This window comes from Acyrthosiphon pisum, chromosome A2 (assembly GCF_005508785.2).
Source record: "Acyrthosiphon pisum isolate AL4f chromosome A2, pea_aphid_22Mar2018_4r6ur, whole genome shotgun sequence".
NCBI classification, from domain to species: domain Eukaryota; kingdom Metazoa; phylum Arthropoda; class Insecta; order Hemiptera; family Aphididae; genus Acyrthosiphon; species Acyrthosiphon pisum.
The window spans coordinates 101913848-101936150 of record NC_042495.1 but is presented as its reverse complement, the minus strand read 5'-3'; the positions used below and the strand labels follow the sequence as shown (position 1 = coordinate 101936150).

At 30.2% G+C, this 22303-nt stretch overlaps 4 protein-coding genes across 7 annotated transcripts in view; 2 read left to right on the top strand and 2 right to left on the bottom strand.

The window, feature by feature from the left end:
- The window catches only part of LOC100160367 (longitudinals lacking protein, isoforms A/B/D/L), a 27012-nt gene extending 20091 nt beyond the window's left edge, over positions 1-6921 (top strand). For 2 of the 3 annotated variants that reach the window (XM_016805594.2, XM_008186285.3), the window contains exon 4: positions 816-2011. In XM_016805594.2, coding sequence (XP_016661083.1) covers positions 816-1231 — 416 coding nt within the window. In that variant the 3' untranslated portion in view covers positions 1232-2011. Of the gene's footprint in view, positions 1-815; positions 2012-6345 lie in introns of those variants that run through there. The other variant, XM_016805597.2, reaches the window with a different exon arrangement.
- A 1856-nt stretch (positions 6922-8777) lies between these two features.
- Positions 8778-11721, bottom strand: LOC100161633 (probable NADH dehydrogenase [ubiquinone] flavoprotein 2, mitochondrial). Of its 2 annotated transcripts, none has more exon segments than NM_001293413.1 (6): positions 8778-9120; positions 9183-9259; positions 9623-10018; positions 10099-10161; positions 11231-11290; positions 11575-11672. In NM_001293413.1, coding segments are annotated over 5 exon segments (639 nt in total). In that variant the 5' UTR covers positions 11240-11290; positions 11575-11672; the 3' UTR covers positions 8778-9026.
- Positions 11722-11827: 106 nt separating this feature from the next.
- On the top strand, positions 11828-16263 carry LOC100163694 (exocyst complex component 7). Its single transcript, XM_001945145.5, has 14 exons — positions 11828-11987; positions 12321-12486; positions 12563-12759; positions 12825-12942; positions 13010-13257; positions 13329-13396; positions 13452-13549; positions 13625-13809; positions 13986-14165; positions 14237-14474; positions 14539-14755; positions 14820-14922; positions 15534-15667; positions 15760-16263. Exons 1-14 carry the CDS (start codon positions 11961-11963, stop codon positions 15860-15862), a joined length of 2082 nt encoding a protein of 693 aa, XP_001945180.1. The 5' UTR covers positions 11828-11960; the 3' UTR covers positions 15863-16263.
- A 1043-nt stretch (positions 16264-17306) lies between these two features.
- On the bottom strand, positions 17307-21393 carry LOC100165733 (phosphoacetylglucosamine mutase). Its single transcript, XM_016805593.2, has 11 exons — positions 21186-21393; positions 20939-21120; positions 20548-20850; positions 20250-20451; positions 20014-20172; positions 19765-19933; positions 19581-19693; positions 19222-19385; positions 18847-19030; positions 18671-18786; positions 17307-18317 (listed from the first exon to the last, which is right to left on the bottom strand). Exons 2-11 carry the CDS (start codon positions 21043-21045, stop codon positions 18185-18187), a joined length of 1650 nt encoding a protein of 549 aa, XP_016661082.1. The 5' UTR covers positions 21046-21120; positions 21186-21393; the 3' UTR covers positions 17307-18184.
- Between the last annotated feature and the right edge of the window lie 910 nt (positions 21394-22303).

Below are 22303 nucleotides of genomic sequence, written 5' to 3'. Positions count from 1 at the left end.
TAAATTATTGTATTTAAAAAATTATATGTTCTATTACTTCGATTTACTATCTTTGAATAATCGTATCAACTATATTATTTTCTATACGCAAATTTATTATTTGAAATCATAATCCATTGTTGATATATATAATATTTCATTTAATATCTCTTATTGTTCTAAGACATATTTCTATACTCCCAATACACATCATCTGATAATATTTACCTATACCTACGGGATACAAGTCTACGACCTATCTATAATTATTTTGACTTGATAAGAAACTTATTATTTAACAATTACCTATTATAATTATTTAATCTTACGTATCTAGAACAATGACTTACAAACACTAGTTAGTTAATATAATTATTAGGTACTTAATTGGAATATGTAACTCTATTAGTTCCATCTGCCTCAAATTTGAAATTATTGAAATATTTAGGTACTTAAGATTTTCATTGGCAAGGATAAGGTTTTACCGGATGGTAACCTGGAAATATTCAATGTTTGGATTGATTGGTTGTGGAGTGGGACCCCCCGGGGTGTATGGATAGGATGACGGTAGTACGCTACGTCGCTACCATCCGAAGAAGTCAGTAATAGCCACATAAGTGGCTGTTAGGTTAATCGTTTTATTGTAGTTTAGTATAAATATTCATGCCGTTATTACGATAGGTAGATAATAGGTATCGTTTTTAAAAATATAATATAGGTGATATGTGTTACTCGTATATTTCATATAATATTATGTAGGGCTATCTACAATAACACTTAAGTTTGGCCACGATATTATGACGTGTGAGATTTACCTGGCGTACCGATGGTTTCAGATTCAGACCTGCTGGCCGAGAAGTTCGAGTGTAAGCTCTGCGGCAAGGTGTACCAGTGGAAGCAGAGCTTAAAGAGACACATCCGGGAGGACCGCTGCGACAAGGGTCCGCAACACGCGTGTCCTCGCTGCGGCATGAGCTTCAAGCACACCAGCCGCCTGAACAAGCACGTCATCCTGTGTCCGCACATCCTGTTCGACGAAAGCCCTTCGTCCTCGGCGTCCACGTCGTCCACGTCCACCGTGCAGCGCATACTCAAACTGCCGCCACCGTGCCCGGACGCGTTGCCCATCACCGCCGTGACCACGTCCACCACCGCGACGTCGTCACCCTCTCAGACGATACTGGTGTTGCACCTAAAAAACCAGAGTTTGGCCCAAAACTGGAATTCTAAAATCCAGAAACTGGGAAACTAGAACAAAAACGTATTTCGTATTTAAATATTCATTCATGTGCGCGCGCGTGGGAGTGTGTGTGTGTGTGTGTGTGGCCCGTCAAATTTGTGTATATTTAATTCAAAACGTTTTTTTAATTTTTTGACCTTGCCCGTATAGGTATATTATCATTACTATTATATTATTGACCACACTGATTATAATAATATCAAAGGTCTTACTTACATCTAAAGGCGCATATTTTTATTATTTATATAACGAAGTTTATATTAATTATAACTTAAAAGATATTATATGCGTGGGGAACTCGCTAGGGGTATAAAAACAACAACAAAAAACTATTTATACCATACGCAGCATACTATTATTATCTAATACAATTATTAATATAATAATTTTATGTATTATTTTTGCTAGTCAAATATGGAACAACACAATCTAGTCTATTTTTTTTCGTGCAATTTATTCATGCAAAGAAAATCATGTTTTATTTTTTTTATTCGTAGTGTGTGTTAAATTAATACTGGTTTTTTATTTTTATTTTACTTAGTTTTATCGTATTCGGGTACTCGGGTTATTGTACCGCGAAATGTTTATAGACATCGAATACATTATAGTCATTAGATAATAAGATTGAATGTAAGACTAAAGTTCTCTCCTATCAACAAAACAATATACGGTGAAGAGATATCTTTCTATTTATATCAATATTTTTATTTATACTTTCGTCTGATTTGAAATGTATCTAGTCAAAAATAATTATTTATTTTAATTTTACATTAATTATATTCGTGTACATAATATTATATTATATAATTCATTTTTTTTTCTCAAAAAAATACAACAAAACATTTGCCAAACGTATAAACATATTTTATTGATAGTTGAAACTTTAAACCAAAACCATAGGTATAGTCAGCAATTGAACAACATTGTATCAGACATAACATATATAAAGTGACGTAAGATAATAACACATTATTATTATAATATTGTTGGTGGGTTCGTACAATCGTACAGCACAATATTAAACTTAGTTGGTTCGATTAAATGGGTTCATTTGCATCTATGTTACCAAACATGCCGAGTGAATTTGGATCATAATATTGTCATTGGATCTAATAGGTATATATTATACCAAAGTCAGACACGAATTTACTTTTTAAGATAATTGTCACATAAATGTAAATTGTATTTTGGATTTTTGTTTTTCTATTCTAATTTCAAAAAACGCACAAAACACAAATATTATGTATTGTGGAAAAATTATGATTATTTTAGGGTTAATGATTTTAAGTTTAATCAACAATATTTTGTGTGCCGTGTGAAAATACGATCAATAGGTTTTTTTTAACAACGATTCTTTCAAGTTTTTTCTGATATAAACATTTTTTTAACGATTAAACAACTGTAGGTAATTCGGGTAGTGCAAATAGAATTGTTCTTGTATCATCGTGTTCAGTTGAACTTATCGTGTCAGTAGCGTATCTGGGATTTTTTCACGGGGGGAGAGTGATAAATAAGTTAATGGACATATTCAGTAATCAGTATACACATTACACATAATTATATTATATTTATATTATAATTACATTATATTCATATTATTATTTACATGTTGTTGTATTGTGTACAAAATTTGGTCGTCCGGGGGGGGGGGGGGGGGGGGGATATTCGCCGCTACCACTGATATGCCACTGCCTCGTGTTCATAAATAGGAATTTGTTCGGGTCTGGGAGGGAGTGGGTACCTATAATAAAATTACTATAATATTACCTATAATATAACGTTAAATTTCCAACACACTGAGAAAATGCTGTGCGCGTCGATCATAATAATATAATATAGTCAACGCAATATTTATTAAATAAGTATATGTAAATTCAAAAATCAAAACTTCGTGACAAATGTGTAGGTAGGTATACCGCAATTATATTCTGTAGTGGTTTTCGGATCGATCGTCCAAGTGGGTGTCCCACTTGTATCGGGCCGAACACTTTTGGCGGACGGCGATGGTGCAAAATAAAACGAGACATTTATTACGTTTGCACCGCCTAAATAGACTTATTTTGTAGGAACTGTTTGTACGCCACCGGGTGGGTTAAGGGTTTTGTAACGAGTGTTGAAAACGTGGTGACCCGATCGAACGCATTTCCAAACTCAATCCTGCACTTTCGACCATTCATCGTCGTTTTCTGCCGGAAAAATAAAAACACCCTCCCTCTGATATTTCTATAGTATTTTTATTTTTACTTTATTGAAAATGACTACAACAGTATATTATTATATTATAATTTATAATGTACCTATTGTAATAAAATTCATACTCAATAATTTATATGCGACATGATGCGTATATGTGACACTGACACACGACTGTATTGTAATATGACAATTTTTTTATGTTAAGGATTTCTTTTGTTTTTTCAACTAACTCATATTGTGATTTGTGGATAAAGTATAGTCATTTGTATGTATTTGTGTTTTTTTTTTGTTTTTTTTTTTTTTTTAAATTATTATTTAGTGCAATGAAATTGAGTTCCTTGATTAGTCATGACCTCTATATAGAAATTACAAAAATAAAAACTACTTATATAATTATGTAAGTGTAACACCTCTACTTAACGTGGTGGTCCATGAATCTAGTCAGGTATGAGCACAAAATTAATATTATTACTCGTGTATTATTACAATGTATATGATGTGTATTTATAAAAATTATATATGAATGATTAACAAGTTTCCTTATTTAATTTTGTTTATCTAGTCCATTTTGTCGCTTAATAATAATTATTGTCATCAATACCTATAATATAATATCAATTAAATTATTAAAGTATTATTATATAATATACAATATATTTTTTCGTGTGCCGTTCATGTTCCGTTAAAAACGCCAATATTATTATTATTATTATATTATAGCTATATTATGTGTACCATATATTATAATATTCAATTATTAATTTTATACAATCGTAATAACGCGCATAATATAATATATATGTGTATTATATTATATAGACAAATATAAAATCAACTACATAATATATATTATATATATATGTAGGTGTAGAATGTGCAATTATATTCTGATCGACCAATACCAAATTATAAGTTCGCATGTTCTACCTGATTGAATTTTGCGTCTGTATAGTTATTGTATACAGGACTATAGTATTGATTTTTAAACGCAGGTACCATTTATTAAAAATGTAACAATCAATATTAATAATATTATAATGTTTTGAAAAGAGGTAGTCAATCGGTACCTACTAATTATTCCGTCCGCCGAGCAGGTATCCTCATTTTGGTAAAGTTAAGTAGATATACGGATCAAAGGAATCGCCGAATCTTCGTCAACGGGGGAAAAATATATTTTCAAAACTTAAATATTATTATGTAGGTACCTATACTCTGAACGGAAGTATATATTTGGTTTTATTCCAGGAGTTGTACCTACTATATCGTATTCGGCCGACCTAACCTATATAATTTAACTTACATACTATATTGACTAGCCAATATAAAATACATATTATTAAAATGTGATTTTTCGGGGTGAAGACGCTGTCGTTTGTACATCGTTATTTATTAAAATATGGATTTATATATATGTGTGTGTGTGTATACTGTATAGACAATGCCGAGGCAATTGAGATGACGCGAAGACATAACCAGCGTATACAATAATATAATATATACAATGAGAAAATTAATTTTCAGGCATTTCGGTGTGGAAAATTATCGATTATAAATTATAATAATATAAATAATGATGAACTTACTACTCGTTGTCGAGGGACGCACTAGACGTCACGAAAACATGCGCCACGGGGAAGCTATGGAAAACCAATAAAATCGTTTATCACAGCCCTGGCTTGTTCCGTCTTTAATTTATATTACAATACTAACGCTTCTCTTCGGTTATATATGAGTATAATAATATGACTATAACGAAATATATTATTTCGGTGGACTCGACACACGAGACCAAACAATGTCTATACCCAACGCTAATCGCCACCGTGTTTTGTTTCAGGGCGTTTGCAACACATTTGGATTTCCAAATGTCCATACTGCCGGATGGTAATCTGTACGGAGTTAGAAAACCATTTGGGTTCGTGCAGCGTGTTCGGCACGCTTAAGACATACGTGGCGGCCAGGAGGACACGACCTTAAATCACGCCCTGCGCCGCAGTCTTCTATATATATATATATGTACAGTGAAACCTCACCTAACGGACACCTCCGAATAGCGGACGTTTTTTTGGCAACAAACTACAAACTGCACGTCTGTACCCTCTGAATAGTGGACGAAATTTCAGTCACCGAGAGTGTCCGGTATTACGAGGTTTCACTGTATAGAATATGCTTCAGTATAATATATTATATACTGTTCCTTCGGTTCATGCGCTGTCATACACGCATACCTATACATACTTGCTGCCGGGACGCCCGCGGTTTGAGGGTTGCACTGAAATGTACCATTGGGAGAATTTTTTTACCTATCATTCTGTTGTTTGTTTTGCCAGCTATGCGAATACATCATTAGGTAGGTGTAGATATAATATGCAATATTATATGTGATGGGTACGGGACGAGATTATATACATGTTATATGGATAGGCGCCTATTTATTTCTAATAATATGTTACGCACTATGTCATAGTGACTATGACATTATTAGACAATTAGATAATAAGTAAAAGTATGTCGTGTCACAGCTGCAGTTCTTGAATAATTGCTGCAGCTAACTTGGTGCAGGTGGGTAAATTACTGTTATTGTTATTATTATTATTATTACGTTTTTTTGTGTATTTTGTCGCTTTTTTTTTTTAACGATACCTTTGTAGGTATACATTTTATTGTTCGGAGTTTTTTTATTATTATATTGTTGTTGAGATCATATTATTATAATGTTATATCATTTGCTTAATCCTCCTCAAACTCTATTTTCTCGTTGGTTATACCTACCTACCTTCATATTTTAGTATTTTTCTTCCATCACTCTCCATCTCTCTTCTGTATACTCTTTACTCTGTACCGCATAAATATTACAATATAATTTAATCATATGGCCTGCAGCCAGTGTGTTAGGCATATTATAATTTAATTTCGGTTTTTTTTTACAGACGATAAGTATTGGTCGTGCAAAACGTGCAGTAAATGGTACAAGCACAGAGATTCCCTGCGCCGGCACATCAGAGACGAGTGCGGAAAAATGCCCCGTCACCAGTGCAACATTTGCCAGGCGTACTTTTACCATAGGCACAACTTGAAGACCCATTCTATGAGCAAACATCACATTTTGATTTGAAATCGTTGTGATTTTATCTATAAATTGTATTATGCTCGAAACCTTAATAATATGTTCTTGATTTATGCTATTGAAACTATACCGCCCAAATTATATACACACCCAATATACTATAATATCCATATTCATAGGCGGAAATCAATTATACAATTTCAAGGGGGGGGGGGGCTAATGTTTTTAACATTAATGTGAGTGAAGGGTTTCGATCCCATACCACTAAAAATATGTCTTTTTTGTGGGTTAATGCCTTAATTGGATATTTGAGGGGGTTAAGATTTTCGTCTATGTACTATCATGTATGTATCACATTGTAAGATTATGTACTACTAAGAGTATACTCGTATATAATATTGTTTGCAAACCGTGTACATTATACCATTTACGTGTTACATTTTGACATTAATATTTATTTACCTATAATACCTACCTTGAGTTATGAAGTGTGGCGAAGCTGCTGTCTGCAGTGTCTACCTAAATAATATATCGCATCTGCAGTTTACTATATATATATATATATTATATACCTACCTATTTATTCCAATTATTAAATTTAAAAGTTTCCTTGTAAACGCAATTTATTATAGGTACTTGTCAAAAAATAAAACAAAAAAAAGATAAAGATTTACTAATATACCTATTACCTACCTACTGATTACTACTAAAGACTATACAATATTATTTTATATATTACGTCCAATATTCGCAATACGGTGGTCCCAGTTATCTGCCTGCTAGATATTATTAGGTACTTATAATATGTAAATAGAGGCTAGGTATAATACAACATTATATTAAACATATAATTTATTATATTTTGTACCTACTCTCGATTGCGTTGCTTTTATTTACGTGACTATAGTGTGCAGTCGCCGCTATCATTATTATATTATATTATTATGAAAATAGTTAGCGTTGCATGTAAGCTGCTGCGAACACACACACACACACACACACACACTTACACAATACTGGATCCAAACTGCGCGGTCTTGGTGCTAATAATTTGTATATTTTCGTTTGTTTTTCTGTTGTTGTCTTTTGTCTTCCCGCCGTCCGTCTTCAGGTGACCCGTACGCCAACCGCGGACGCAGCCTGCATCCGTCCACCAGAATCCAACACCACCTACCTACCAATCATCACCAGCGCTCGATGTACGCCTGCGCTCGGTGCGGCAACTCGTACGCGCGACTCCACAGCCTCAGCCGGCACGTCCGATTCGAGTGTGGCGTCGATCCGAAGTTCGAGTGTCCCATATGCCACAAAAAGTCCAAGCACAAACACAACCTGTTGTTGCACATGAAGACCCACCTCAAGTGAGACGATCCGTGAAAAAAAAACCACCTGTCGTGCCCTAGCTCCCAATTATAATATTATTGTTGGTACGTATCGTGTCATCCGCGGCAGTAAATAATATTATATAATAGCGACGTCGTGCAAAGGCTCTATATTAATATTTTCTCTAGTCAATATATGTATAACATAATATGTATGTACATTGTACTTGGAACGTATTGTAAGGACTTGAATAAATCTATAAAATATTATGACAGTGCATTATGTTTACTATGATATTGACTTATGGTACCTCTTAATACTGTTTATAAACATTTGCGATTTCACTTTTGTAACCCTAACCAGATTTTTTTTTACAAGAAATCATTTGTGACTGTTTATTTTTTAAGATGATTAAAAATAATTTTATATTATATTATTTGTTCATTTTTTTTTTTTTATTATTATTATTATTCAGATTCCTATAAACCAACACATTTGGTTTCTATTGTGATACAATATTAAACTTAACATGTTTTATGTTCATAATATTTGTTAATGTATCATTTATACATTATACTAATATTCAATTTCCTGTGTTAGAAATGTTCAGTTCCTTGATCTTTTGAAAAAATAAATTCTTACTTAAAAATAATTATTTCCTGTAAAATATTCAATTATTTAGCTGCTATTATCATACTTATGCTTTTTAACCACACTATATATTGAAAGGTGTATAATCATAATAATGTAGTAATGTTGACAACCATTATTACAAACGTCTAGGTATATCGGACTACTTGGATGAACAATTATTCATGAACCTCAGGCTAGACGAAAAGCACACATGCCCAGACTGTTTGGATACATTTGGCGATCAACCCTCGCTCGTGCATCACAGAACAGTTGTATGTGGTCTGGACCTAATGTATGAATGCATGAAATGCCACCGTCGGTTCAAATACAATCACAATCTAAAGGCTCACTGTGTTACGTGTTTGAAACAGAAAAAAGCATACAAGAAAAACCTACACCACGATACAAAAGATCTTTAATTCTAGTTGTATATTAAATAATTATATAAATTTTTTTACAGACATAATAATTTTTTTTTCAAATTATTTAACACTTTAAGACAAAAAAAAAAAAAAACACTAATGTTACGTAATCATGTATTGCGACAAGTTTCAAAACAAAATTGTTGTTTTACTAGAGTATTGTAACTTATAAATCTGGTCGTACTTTAAATCCAGGACCATAAGGTTCTTCTTTCAATGATGTTAATCCATCCATTGGCTCTGATGCATACCGACTAGATCTATTATAATTAGAAAATAATGTGATTAATAAGTGCTTTCTTTAGGAGACTGCAAAAATTACCTGGGTCCTGGAGTAGGAGTTTTACCATTCTTCAAGTCATCAATTATAGATTCAACATCCTTTGTAGTCAAATCTTCCTACAAATTCATAAATTACTAATTAAATATTAATTGAGGGATTAATAATTTGTACGGACAAAAATATTCTGGATTTTACTTTAAAAACAACTAAAATATTATTTTGTTATAAATTAGCTATTGATTTATACAATGTTTAAACAATTTTAGAATTGAAAAATATTTGTCTAGAACAGGGTTGGAACGTATAAAATTACTTAGTTGTATACATTTTATACTATTACTGTATAAGTTTTTTTTTTAATAGTTGCACTGAACAGCAAGTAGTTCACCAAGTTTATTTGATATGTCGATTTGTTTTATACGCGTATGTTACCAACCCTGGTAAAACTCTATACTATATTATTATTCAGGTTAACTTACAAAATAATCATCGTTGACTTGCATCATTGGAGCATTGACGCATGCACCCAAACATTCTACTTCAGACAATGTCCATTGGCCATCCTTGCTAGTTTCTCCTACACCAATATCTAATTTTTTCTTTAAACATGATATAACGTCATCTGAACCTCGCAACCAGCAAGGAGTTGTTGTGCATACCTGCAAGTGATACTTGCCAGTCGGTTTTCGCATAAACATTGTGTAAAATGTGGCGACTTCATAAACCCTCATTTTAGGTAAGTCTAATACATCAGCCACCTTGTGCATAGCTGATATAGGTAACCAACCATGTTGTCTTTGAGCTAAATCCAACAGTGGTATCATAGCTGCTCGCTTATGACCTTCTGGGTATATTGCTAATATGGCATCAATTCTCTATTAAACAAATCACACAAATTAGATTTGCGTCAAGGGTGAGTATATTAAGTACATAGGACAAGGATGAAAATAATTACTTTTTTGTTTTCATCGCTGAACTCAAATTTGATATCCAGATTATCCTCCTTTGTATCCCTATGCTGAAAATATATAACCATAGATAATTAAATATATTGGACTATTAGAGAATAACACCAATACAAGTTTAAATTAATATTGTCTTTACTTTAACTGTAGCTAGATCTTAGATTGTACCTCATATATTTATTTATAAGTTTATAAAATCATTAATAGTACTAGTTGAGGTTTAAATTTATATTTATTAAATAGTTATTGTAATGCAATATGCAATAATTTACATCTGATTAACTGAACATTCAATAGTTATAACCTACCCCATAAGCCAAACAGCTATAAAGACAACAGTAAAAAAAAAAGAAAATGTGGATAATAGTCACACAATGGAAAGGTACATTCATATTATTTACTAATTATAACTTGTAAGTTTTTCATAGAAACTTGTTTATTAAAACAATCCTTATAATTGGGTGTACTATAGTTACACAATATTCAACAGTAAATACATTTTAAGGAAGTAAATTTAGGCAATTTCTATAAAGAATAGAAAATTCCAACTGAATAACTTCTAGATGTTTCTAAAAATGTGTATTTGGATATAATTATAATACATTTCATGTTCATGATTTATGTTTAAAGAACAACATTACGTATTATCTAATAATATGATATGGCCTCCATGATCTTTTAATACATTTTATATAAAATAAAATTAGTTGTGTAATATGATATATTATACAGAATAATTAGGATATCTGAAATAGTAGCAATATGAAGAATTACAGGAGGGCACTATATTTTGGAATTCACAACAAATAATAAAATAAGATTTAGGAAAAGTATTAGATACCCAAAAATATTGAACTTCCAATATCTATCAAAAAACCAAATTGCATTAATTATACCTACCTATATCTAATTTTTGTTACAAGTATACTAAAATGTTGTTCACATGGATTGCAAAAAGTGTGTATCATAACTAGGTACTAAGATAGGTATTAGAAATATCAGCTTTGGACTTTCTAAATACAGATTTTCCTAAGCCAAATGACGTTAATAATCGAAAAAGTCGTCGACAAACTCTTAAGTAATCTAATGGTTGGGCAAACAATAACATAAAATTATGCTCACATTGAACATTGTGTCATGTTTGAGGACTGCAGATGTCTGGAAGGTTCTTGAATTTGACAACTACAAATAATAAACAAAATATACATTAACATTTACCTAAAGGTAAAATGGTGCAAATACTATAGATGACAATACAGGACAACTAGTAACAAAAAATCGAGATACATGGACGCCTCCTGAACCGGTTATGAACGTGCTCTATATACCAATAGAATTTCAATTGTAATATACAAATATAGTGCGTACAGTATTTCCAGGGGGCTATTACCATCGTTTGTCCCGTTTTGTCATAAATAGTATTTGGATGGTGCTAACGACTAAAAGAAACGGAGATAAGTACTTACGAGACATTTTGCAATTTTGTTCAAAGACAACATTTTTGCTGAATTTATAACTAATAAAACGGTTTTAATGACCGGAAAATTTTTTTTCTGAATGATAGACTGATAGAGTAGTAAAGGACTAAAATCACTAATCGCATTTCGCAAAAAAATGTCTTATCAAGTACAATTTGTTTCTTTTTCATGTCAGCTGTTTATATTGGTTTGATAAAAGATAACAAGTTATCATGATTCACGAGAACAATGAAATAGGGACTATATTTCTATAATAGTAAAAAAGTTAAATTGTTTTGAATTACTTCCGAAGTTCCGAATTAATTTTTTTTGTACCATGTAGACAGTTTAAAATAATTAAATTGAATAAACATTTTTAATAAACGCATAGAATTATGGATTCCAGTGGAAAATTAGAAAAGGTAGAAAAGAAATTTCCTAAATGAAAAAAAGATAAATAATAAATTATAATAAATAGATACATAATTTAACAATAATTTTATGAATAGTGGAACAGTTTATGGTATCCTGTGAAATATTCTCATATCGAATTGTGTGAGAAAACTTAAAAAAAATGAAATAAATTATTAATAATTTTACAACTTTTAAAATGTATTAAATATTGTTGTAGATTTACTAAAAAAAAAAAACTACTAAAGCAATAAAGTATTATGCTATTATGCTACTATTTTATGTTAATATAACTTGTATCAAATAATTGTAAATAATTAAATATATTATTAATTCGTTATTAGGAGCGGCAAAATTTAGAAGCATTTAAAGAACAGGTACAACGTAATAACCAACTATCAGATAAAATGGTCGATATCCTAACGTCGTTTGAAAATAGACTTGGTAGACTTCAACAAACCATACTGCCGATTTATAATGAAATGGAGAATCTACAGTTAAAAAAGACAAGTATGATCAGAGTTTAGTAATGTGTTTGCTAAACAATTAATAATCAATAATTTCTAAACATTTGTTTTAATTTTAGACATTGAAAAAACAATGTCTGCATTGGACAGAGTAATAATGTTTCATGATGTGTGTCCGAGAGTTGAATCGATTATTTTAGGAAGACCAAATGGGTCAGATGGTTTGAATGAGTACTTGGATGCCATGGAAAAACTACGTGAGGCACAAAACTATTTTGAAAAAAATAATCCTCAAAGTGTTGAACTAGAAAATGTGGTATGTTGGTAAATTTTTAATTTATTTTTAAAATGATTTAATATGTCTTATTTGTTGTACTTTAGTCGTCACTGTTTAAGACTGGAGGAGATAGTATCCAGAGAGAGTTTAAAGAGATCCTTTTAAAGCATAGTAGACATGTTCAACCGGCAATTTTGGTCGATATTTCTACGAATGATGATGGTTAGTAAATTTACTACCTTATAATAATTAATTATATTGAATTATTTTTTTTTTATTGATTCCATAGAGTTGGTAACTGATGATTCATCTTCTGTGAGTTCTATTAGCCATTTCTCTGAAATTGTTTCCTCGGATCTAATTCGTTTAGCAGATTGGTTAATCAGTCAATCTCGCGACGAATACATGAATGTGTATGCTAGAGTACGGGCTAACACTCTCACCAAATCAATGACTACTCTTAAAGAATACCAGAAAACTGGAAGTGCTGGAAGCACTAATATGGCCATTGGGCAAACTATGGGTTCACCTTCAGTAGTATGTTTCAAATAAACCGTGTTAAAATATGATTATTTATTGATGAATGAACATTTTTTTTTCTACTTTAGAAGTCCAAATTTCCCCATAGATCTGAAGTTACTGTCACTAGAAAAACTTCTAAACGTATCCAACACGTGTAAGTTAATTTGTGTTAAACATTTATTTCAGGTTGATTAGTTTTATTGTTCTAGATTCGAGAAAAAAGCTAATCGTATGTTTTTGAAAGCATCTCAAACATTAGGACAGTCGACCGGCTTGAATTTGGGGACAAGGAGACCTACTCTTATAGGTAATTAATAATTATTATTTTGTGATTTTGTCTAATTTTATCAATACCTATTGATATCAAAAATGATCTGTTCAGAAAACCGCGAAGACATTGTTGATGAACAAGAAATGGAAAATTATCTTATTTCTGTAATCGCTCTGCAAAAACTCATGCAAGCAGAACTGTCACTAATGGTTGGTATAATACCAATCAAACATCACCATCAAGTATTCCAAATCATTATTCAAGAAAGCCTCGCTAATATTGTTCACGAAGGAGAGGTATTATATTGATGTTGATATTTTTTTTTTTATAATGTTCAATTTTAACCATATTACAAAACAAAGTGATACTATTGTGCTTCTACAAATGTATAAACATTTTATTATCTTCAAAATATTACTGGTCGTTCTTCAGAATAGTTAATAACGTACGTAAAATTATTTATTGATTGCAGAGCATAGCTACAAGAGCAAAAAGATGTATTCATAGAAAAGAATTTGCCAATTTGTTTGTCATGTTTCCAATTTTAAAACATTTGGCTGCCATGAAGTCTGAATTCGAACGTACAATGGAAGGCTGTGATCCCACCATTAGAGGTCAATATTCAATTATACTCAATACACTTCACTCCACGGTTAGTAATCGTCTTTCCTCGTTTTCTCTTATTTTATGATAACCTATAACAATATTATTTTTCTTAATTAGGGGGTTAGAACACTAGAAGAAATAGTTGAAAGTGTGAGAACTGACAATTCTATGGGGTTGCCGCGAGATGGCACAGTTTATCAATTAACTAGCGATGTGCTTGTGTTGATGGAACAACTTCTTGACTATATAGACAGTGTGGGTCCTCTTTTAGCTCAAGTGCCATTATATAACAACATGGTATCACATCATATCACTCCACCGGAAAAATACAAGTATCTTTTAGGACTTTATATCAGTAAGTAAATACTAGTTATACATCCAAGAAATGCTCAGCCCTTAAAACCATTAAATTTTTACAGAGAAAGTGTTGTCTCAGTTGAACCTGATGCTTGTGAATCGTAGTGACTCCTACAGCGAACCAGGTGTCAAATATTTGTTTCGTTTGAACAATTGTCACTATGTAGTCAAATCATTACAAAGGTCAGCTCTATTAGATATAGTTTCTTTGACTGAACCTGAATGTGAAAATACCTATGATGAGATGATTGCGTCACATAAAAAGTCTTATCAACAATGGTAATAATATTTATTAATCTTTATATATTTATTATTTAATTAATAATTGTATTCTCAATTTTAGTTGGAATAGAATACTAGGTTTCATAGTTAATTTGGATGATGTTCAAGTTGTAAATGGCAGACTCAAGGATAAGGACCGTAATATAATCAAAGAGAGATTTTCTGTAAGTTCTTCAATCCTTTCTTAAAAATGATAAAATGCCAGATACTTAGAAATCATGTTAATGTTAATTTGCATGCATTTTATTTCTACTAAATAAAAGCTGGTATGACTATTATTACTTTCTTTTTTTTTCACTGTGTTATGTGTATATTTTTAATTTTGTATTGATAAAAATGTTGCTCTAGTTACTTAAGAGGAAAACATACCCGAATATGTTGACTATGTCTTACAAATGTACAACATAGCAAAAACTGTTGCGCGTAAAACAAGAAGGTTACAGTCATAACTAAGAAACAAAATTACCACCACATAAAAAAAGGAACTTTTTTCGTATAAGTGAGATCAAAAAAATTAAAACGATATTACATAGCCAAATTTCTCCTTTTAATGTGGTGAAAATTTTGTTTCTTAGTTTATGACTGTAGCTTTCTCGGTTCTTAACTGTGTAAAAGAGTTTTTACTTTCTTGGACGTTTGTAAGACGGAGACAACACATGCAGGTGTGCAACACATCACATTTTATAGCATTTTTAAGAACATTGTGATATTTTTCATTTTACAAAACTAGTATTATTAATATTGATTCTATATTGTTTTGTTATGATTTGTATAGGGTTTTAATAAAGAAATTGAAGAAGTACTAAAGCTTCAAAGAGGTTATACAATACCTGATGTTGAATTACGAGAAGGGTTGAAACGTGATAACAAGGAATTTGTTTTACCGAAATACAGTGCATTTTATGACAAGTAATACATTATATGCAATTATATTTACTTTTTAAAAGTTTATTGAAAAAAAATTTATCGAGCACCTAAGTTATAAAAACATACATTTACAGATTTTCTCAGTCATCGTTTACCAAAAACCCAGAAAAATATGTCAAGTACACTCCAGCTCAAGTGTCTGCTATGCTCGATCGATTTTTTGATGTCGCTGCTTAAACCTCAGTATCCAATATAGTATTATTTTAAATACTTGTTTTTTTATCATGTTCTAATCATTCTTTATTATTATTATTGTTATTTATTTATTTAGACATGTTCATTACAAATTAATAACTTTATTTTTCAATCTCTACCTTTTTTATTCGACTGTAACATCAAGTAATAAGTGTTAATCATACATTTATTAAATGTATTGAACAATTTTATTATTATAGAAATTAGAAATATTTAATAGCAGACTGATCAAATTGTCGAAATGTTCATTTACAGTGATACTCTCTAAAGGATTAATATATTATATTTTTTCAATACTAATGAAAATTATATACCTTATCCCTATTAAATTGTGATTGTTATTATTTATTTATATAATTAAAATTCATATTTTTTTATAACAATTATTTTTATGGATACCTAACGCGAACTACATTTCTAAAAATGTTTAATCCAAGATCCTATTTTTACAATGTACAAACTTAGAAATAAAATGAACCAATCCTATAGAAAAGTGTACAAAGTTGTCCAAAGTGTAAGTATCTACATTTCAAAGCATTGAAAAATTATGTTACATTGCTTTATATCCTATTTTCTACTCTATTACTTTCTTAAATCAAACAATAAAAATATCATTTGAAAACATATTTGTGCAATATTTATCATGAATATAATAATTCTGGACTTTAAAATCAACTATGTTATATGTGCCAAAAAATAAAAATTTCAGTCAACAAAATCATATTTTTGGCATTAACCAAGTTATTGATTACAATTCCTCATTTTTCTTTCTATAATATCGTGACCTGTTATGGATGGTATAATTGCATAATATATTTTTTGGTATATTTTAATACTATTCAAATACAGCATCCACAAAAATTTGAATTTTCTCATAATTTAAAATTTTGCATATAACTTTCTATACACTAAGGATTAGAAAAATTGGTTGACCTTGCTACATATTAAATAATTCTTAATATTATCCAAACAGATTATACATCATAATATGACTTACTTCTATGATCTTGAATGTTATGCAAACTCATGTCAACTCTTTACATGTTAGTAATTAATAATAATTATTTTTATTTTAAGTACATATAGGTACAATGAAACATGCATTTATGACAACTTAAAATTCTACATATTTCAGATTTCTAGAAATTTTAATATTTCTATACACTACAACTTTCATCATATTATACACCTAATGTGTATGTAACATGTATATACAAATTGTAAAGTAATAAATTAAATAAATGTATTTATTTATTTTTTATTTAAAATTGATGGCAATTGATGCCAAAATATAACGAATTTGAATATCCATAGGAGTTTAAATTTTCCCCCAAGAAATCTTTATAATAAAGGCATGATAATAAATGATTTTATTGCAGTTTAGTAACGAAAAAAAATTTCAAACATAATAAAAAAAAAAATAAAATTAACAATAAAGTAAAAAGTATTTATTAAATCATATAGAACAATACGACATAATATGATTATAATAGAGTAGTATTTGTAAGCCATAAGAGATTTTAATTTTACTCTGTATCAGTTCATAATTTTTAATGAAGTTTGGATGTAATTATCAACAATTTAATTGAAATTTTAAGCATTTCAAATGTAAAACATTTTTTTTCACTTCATGTAAATAATAAATAATATTATATAATACAATAAACAATATTGTATTAATTTGTCAAATAAAACTTTGTTACATCATTATTAACAAATTCACAATTTTTTTTAGTTATAGTTGTATATTGTATTAATACTTGTAATAAAAACAATAAAAATAATAAACATAAAATGAAACGGGCTCCTCACCAGCACTATCCGGTGGGACTTATTTAATGTGGCTATAAAGGAGCCGTTATATGAACACTAGTGCAAGATTAGTAACTACCATCATTGTTCTAATTATTATGATTTACAGTTAAAACAATTCAACCAGAACTTATTGTACATAATATTAAGTTAGATATTAAATTATTTTAATTATTATAACATAATATAAAAAATAAAAATATAAACAATTTAAAAATAAGAATCTGGTAACATCAATATAAATATTGTATATACTATAATATAATATGTATTTAAATATAATCAAAATTAAACAATGTTTTTCTTCTAAAATTAGCTAGTTTCACGAAAATATATTAATAAAATCTGAACATAAATATCATAGAAAAATTATATATTTTGTGAAAGTGTACCAGCATAATAGTACAAAATCACTTAAATCACGTATGCTTAATTAACCCTGGATAATATTACTATATTTGAACACATCAAATTGCACTTGTTAAGTTTAGTTTATTCTGGTTTTTTTCCAACACCATCAGCTATATCGTAAACAGCAGTAGCCACTTCAACAGCAAGTTTATCAGCATTGAATTGAGTGTCTGCTTCAGCATAAATTCTCACCAAATCTTCTGTACCAGAAGGTCTACAAAGTAAAAATTAAAAAAATATGTATTTACTATAAAATAGAAAAAATTACATTGTATCAGACATTTTCACAAATAACTACACAATATATTTTACATTAACGTATAATATCATATCGAGCGAAATAATCAACTTGAAATATGTTCATAATTAATCACAGATTATATCGGTTAATACCTTAATATTTACTAATATTATCAATTAAAATAAGATAAAATGCATAATGGGGATGGGTGGGTGGGTAAAATTTTTTCTTGCTACACCTGAAAAATATATTTTGGGCGCCACAAGTATTGAATTGTTCAATATAATTATGGAAAATATATTCATTATTACCATGATATATTTTACCTGACAAAAGATCTGCCCATAGAATACTTTGACACAATGGAATCTATTATTCCTTGAAGGCCTTCTGGTTTGATACAAATTCTCTCAGCGTCACCAGTCTCAAATGTATTTCTGTCCTGATATTTTACATATTATACAATTATTTATTGCTAAACACATAAATTCACATACATTACCTTGACAGTAACTTTAGTCAAACGATTCGGCAAATCAGAGTATGTTTTATACCAATCACTAATGCTCCACCCTCGTTCACAAAGTACAGACTCAACAATCAGCATATCGGAATAAGCATCGCCTACGGTTTCATTAGTCATATCCATGATGCAAATCAATTTCTTCAGTGCTAGTGACATTGCCCTTGAAATATAAAAGTAGTTTGAATATTTTAGAATTAATAATGCAAACAAAAAATGTAGGTTTTTTAAACCTAAGTCAAAATATTTAATCTGATTTGTAAATCTTGAATACTTTTTATTCTTTGGCAAAACATATTATTTAAATGAAATGGTAATTTCATTATTTTAAATAAAATATAATGGGCAACATACTCATCTTTTTCAATAGCAGATTGGTTTCGAATAAGTTCACGTATAGCATCCTTGAATAATATAGTACCATGGCCATTGGCTTCAAAATAAATGCCAACATCATAGTCGTTGGCTTTATGATGAAGATATTTCACACCAGTCGGAACACATGCAACAGGAACTTTCTGTAAAGATAACATATAAGTTAATCATTTAATAATAAAATTTAAAATTGTTTAAACCAAGTTAATGACGAATATTGCTCTTCGCTTTATTAATTAAGAACTCTAAAATTATATTTTTTAGAATACAATTACATATAAATTATGTTAACTATAAATGTTTAGTAAATACACAAATACACAAAAAAAAATTCATACCAACTTCTCAGTTACATATTTTGTAGAATTTCCATTTGAATAAGCGGTTTGCACCAACCCTACATTGACATCAAGACCGGAATCAATGAATAAATCTTTTATATAACCAGCCACTATAATAAAATAAAATTAACGAATAACAAAATAAATAGAACATATTTTTAAATAAGTTTTAATGTAGTACCAAGTGTAGCAATTCGATCACCATCTAATAAATAAAATTTGTTGTTTTCATCAATAAAAGAATAAACTATTCTATCTGCATCTCCATCCACGGACACATATTTAGAGTGTGGTTTAATAGTCATTCCGGTAGGAGGACATTGGTTTGATTTCACAAAGTCTGCACCGCACTTAAATAAATGAAAGGGGAGAATAATTTGATGAACAATTATCCGTTTAATTTTACTTAAAATAAAAAATATAACCATACTTTGTAATTTAATTTTTCTGTATTCAATATGTCATCATTATGCATATTAATCACCAATGAATCCTCTAAATATGTGATTGCATCTTTCATTTTTAAAGCACCCACCCCATTAGCACCATCAAATTCTATTATTGGGCTATAATTTTTCAAATCTAAACACTAAGGCAGATATATTATATTGATAATAACAGAAATACATTTTCATCAATTAATTAAGTATGTAAGTTGTTACTTGCCATTTTACGCAAAGTTTTAAAACTGTTTGTTAATTTAGTATAATAAGAATGTTCATTTGGCTGACCGTATGAGTAATTGGTGTTATAACATCTAACAAAAAAATGTAACATTGGTGTTGTTATTATGCCAAAATCTTCAACATTACTCTTAAAAGCTTTAACACCGCAAAGCACAGCTTCCAATAATCTTTTACCAGAATTTCTAAAAACATATAAACATATAAAATAATAAAATATAATTATTGTAAAAAGAAATCTGCAAGACATAATATAATAATTGTAAAGGGTAGCCACTCACCTAGTATCACGACCGATGTACACACGAGGTATATATGATTTATCAATATTATACTTTGAAGCAATATTTATGAGCATAGCACATACATCCTGGTTGTTAGGGGCGTTAGCCAATTCGGTGGCATAGACTTCCCACGAGCTGTCCAACATTTCTCCTTGAGGGTCAATGAGTTTGATTCCATTATCATCTTGCGGATTGTGCGAGGCTGTTATCATTAGCCCGACTGCTGCCGATTTCAAATGTATTGATCGCAGAGCTACCAGCATTCCCATCCGATGTTGGACATGGTCCAGGTGTTCAGAACTGAAAATTGTAAGTATTTAGTCCTCATTACAAGATTGAAGTGACCTCCCCATCAGTCTATAAAAAGACCCCCCATCACCACACTCACTTATAACGAATGCCCGATGTGCCGTATTGAAACACTTTGGTTCCTGGATTTGGATACGACCCGATGTTCGATTCCACTTCTACAACATTCTCGATCCACTCATCCATGTTGACGCGGTGAAGTTTGATATTAACGTAAAATCAAAAAAAATTATAAAGACGTTCGGCAATCGTATATTCGTACTGAAATAACGATGAAACTAAATTAAGATACCTCTGTTTAGACTGGCAGCTATCCTATAGCGTACGTCCAATACTGATGACGTGTTACTTTCGTTCGACGCATTTCACTCTTGCATTCACGACATAAATTCGATCGATTGTGGACTCAGGACTGGGTGAAATTCGTTACATAATAATAATTGTATCGTATGGTTAATTATTACATTTCACCAGTTTCGTTTCATTACATCTCGTACCCACTGATAACCGGACAATCTTGTAAATAGAAAACACGTGTTGGATACAACAGTGTGATAATGAGTAAGGACGAAGGACCTGAACTTTAGGAGTGATAGGAGCGAACATCTGTTGCTCTTGCAAGTCGCCCAGTTGTTGCCACTTGCAAAGTTGCAATAATTATCGTTCCTGTTTCGATATTGTTAAGACATTACTACGTTCAGTGAATAAGTACATAACTATATAGGAAATTGGGGATTGATCAGTTTTTCAGTAGGTGTCATTGAATATTATGGTAGGTCACTGGTCAATGTAAAAACGATTCTGATCGGCGTCTGTCAGCCTATATTTCTATTTTCTAAAGATATTTTATTAATTTGATATTATAATATACCTACAACAGTAAGTCAGCATAACACTAACTATACGTATTTAATATTGCGATTAGTAGCTTATTTTTCAGTTAGTAGGTTTAATACCATTGATTAAAAATTTTAATTTTAAATATATAATGTTCAAACAATGAGGTAATAGTGTAATGCGGACATTCGGTAGGTTAGACTTATATTTTCCAAAAACAAATCGCATACATAATTACCTATTATCTATGTAGTTATGACTATAACAATATTATTTCTTATAAATTATATTACTAACTACTATTAACTTTTAAGTCGATGCGTACATTAGACGACCAGTGTGAATACGTAATAGGTTCATGGTATAAACCATAAATAGGTATAGCTTGAAATTAGTCTAAATATTATAATACATCATTGTAAAACCTATATGTTTATCGCTCGACGCTCGGCTCAAAATATCATGTAGGAAAATCGCAAATACATATATGCATTTTTCTGTACTCTGTAGTCATACTTAATACAATATCGTATATATTAGGTATATTTAATGTAAGTCTATAGGTAAACAATATAAGACGATTGTTCAGATTTCTAATTGTTTTTAT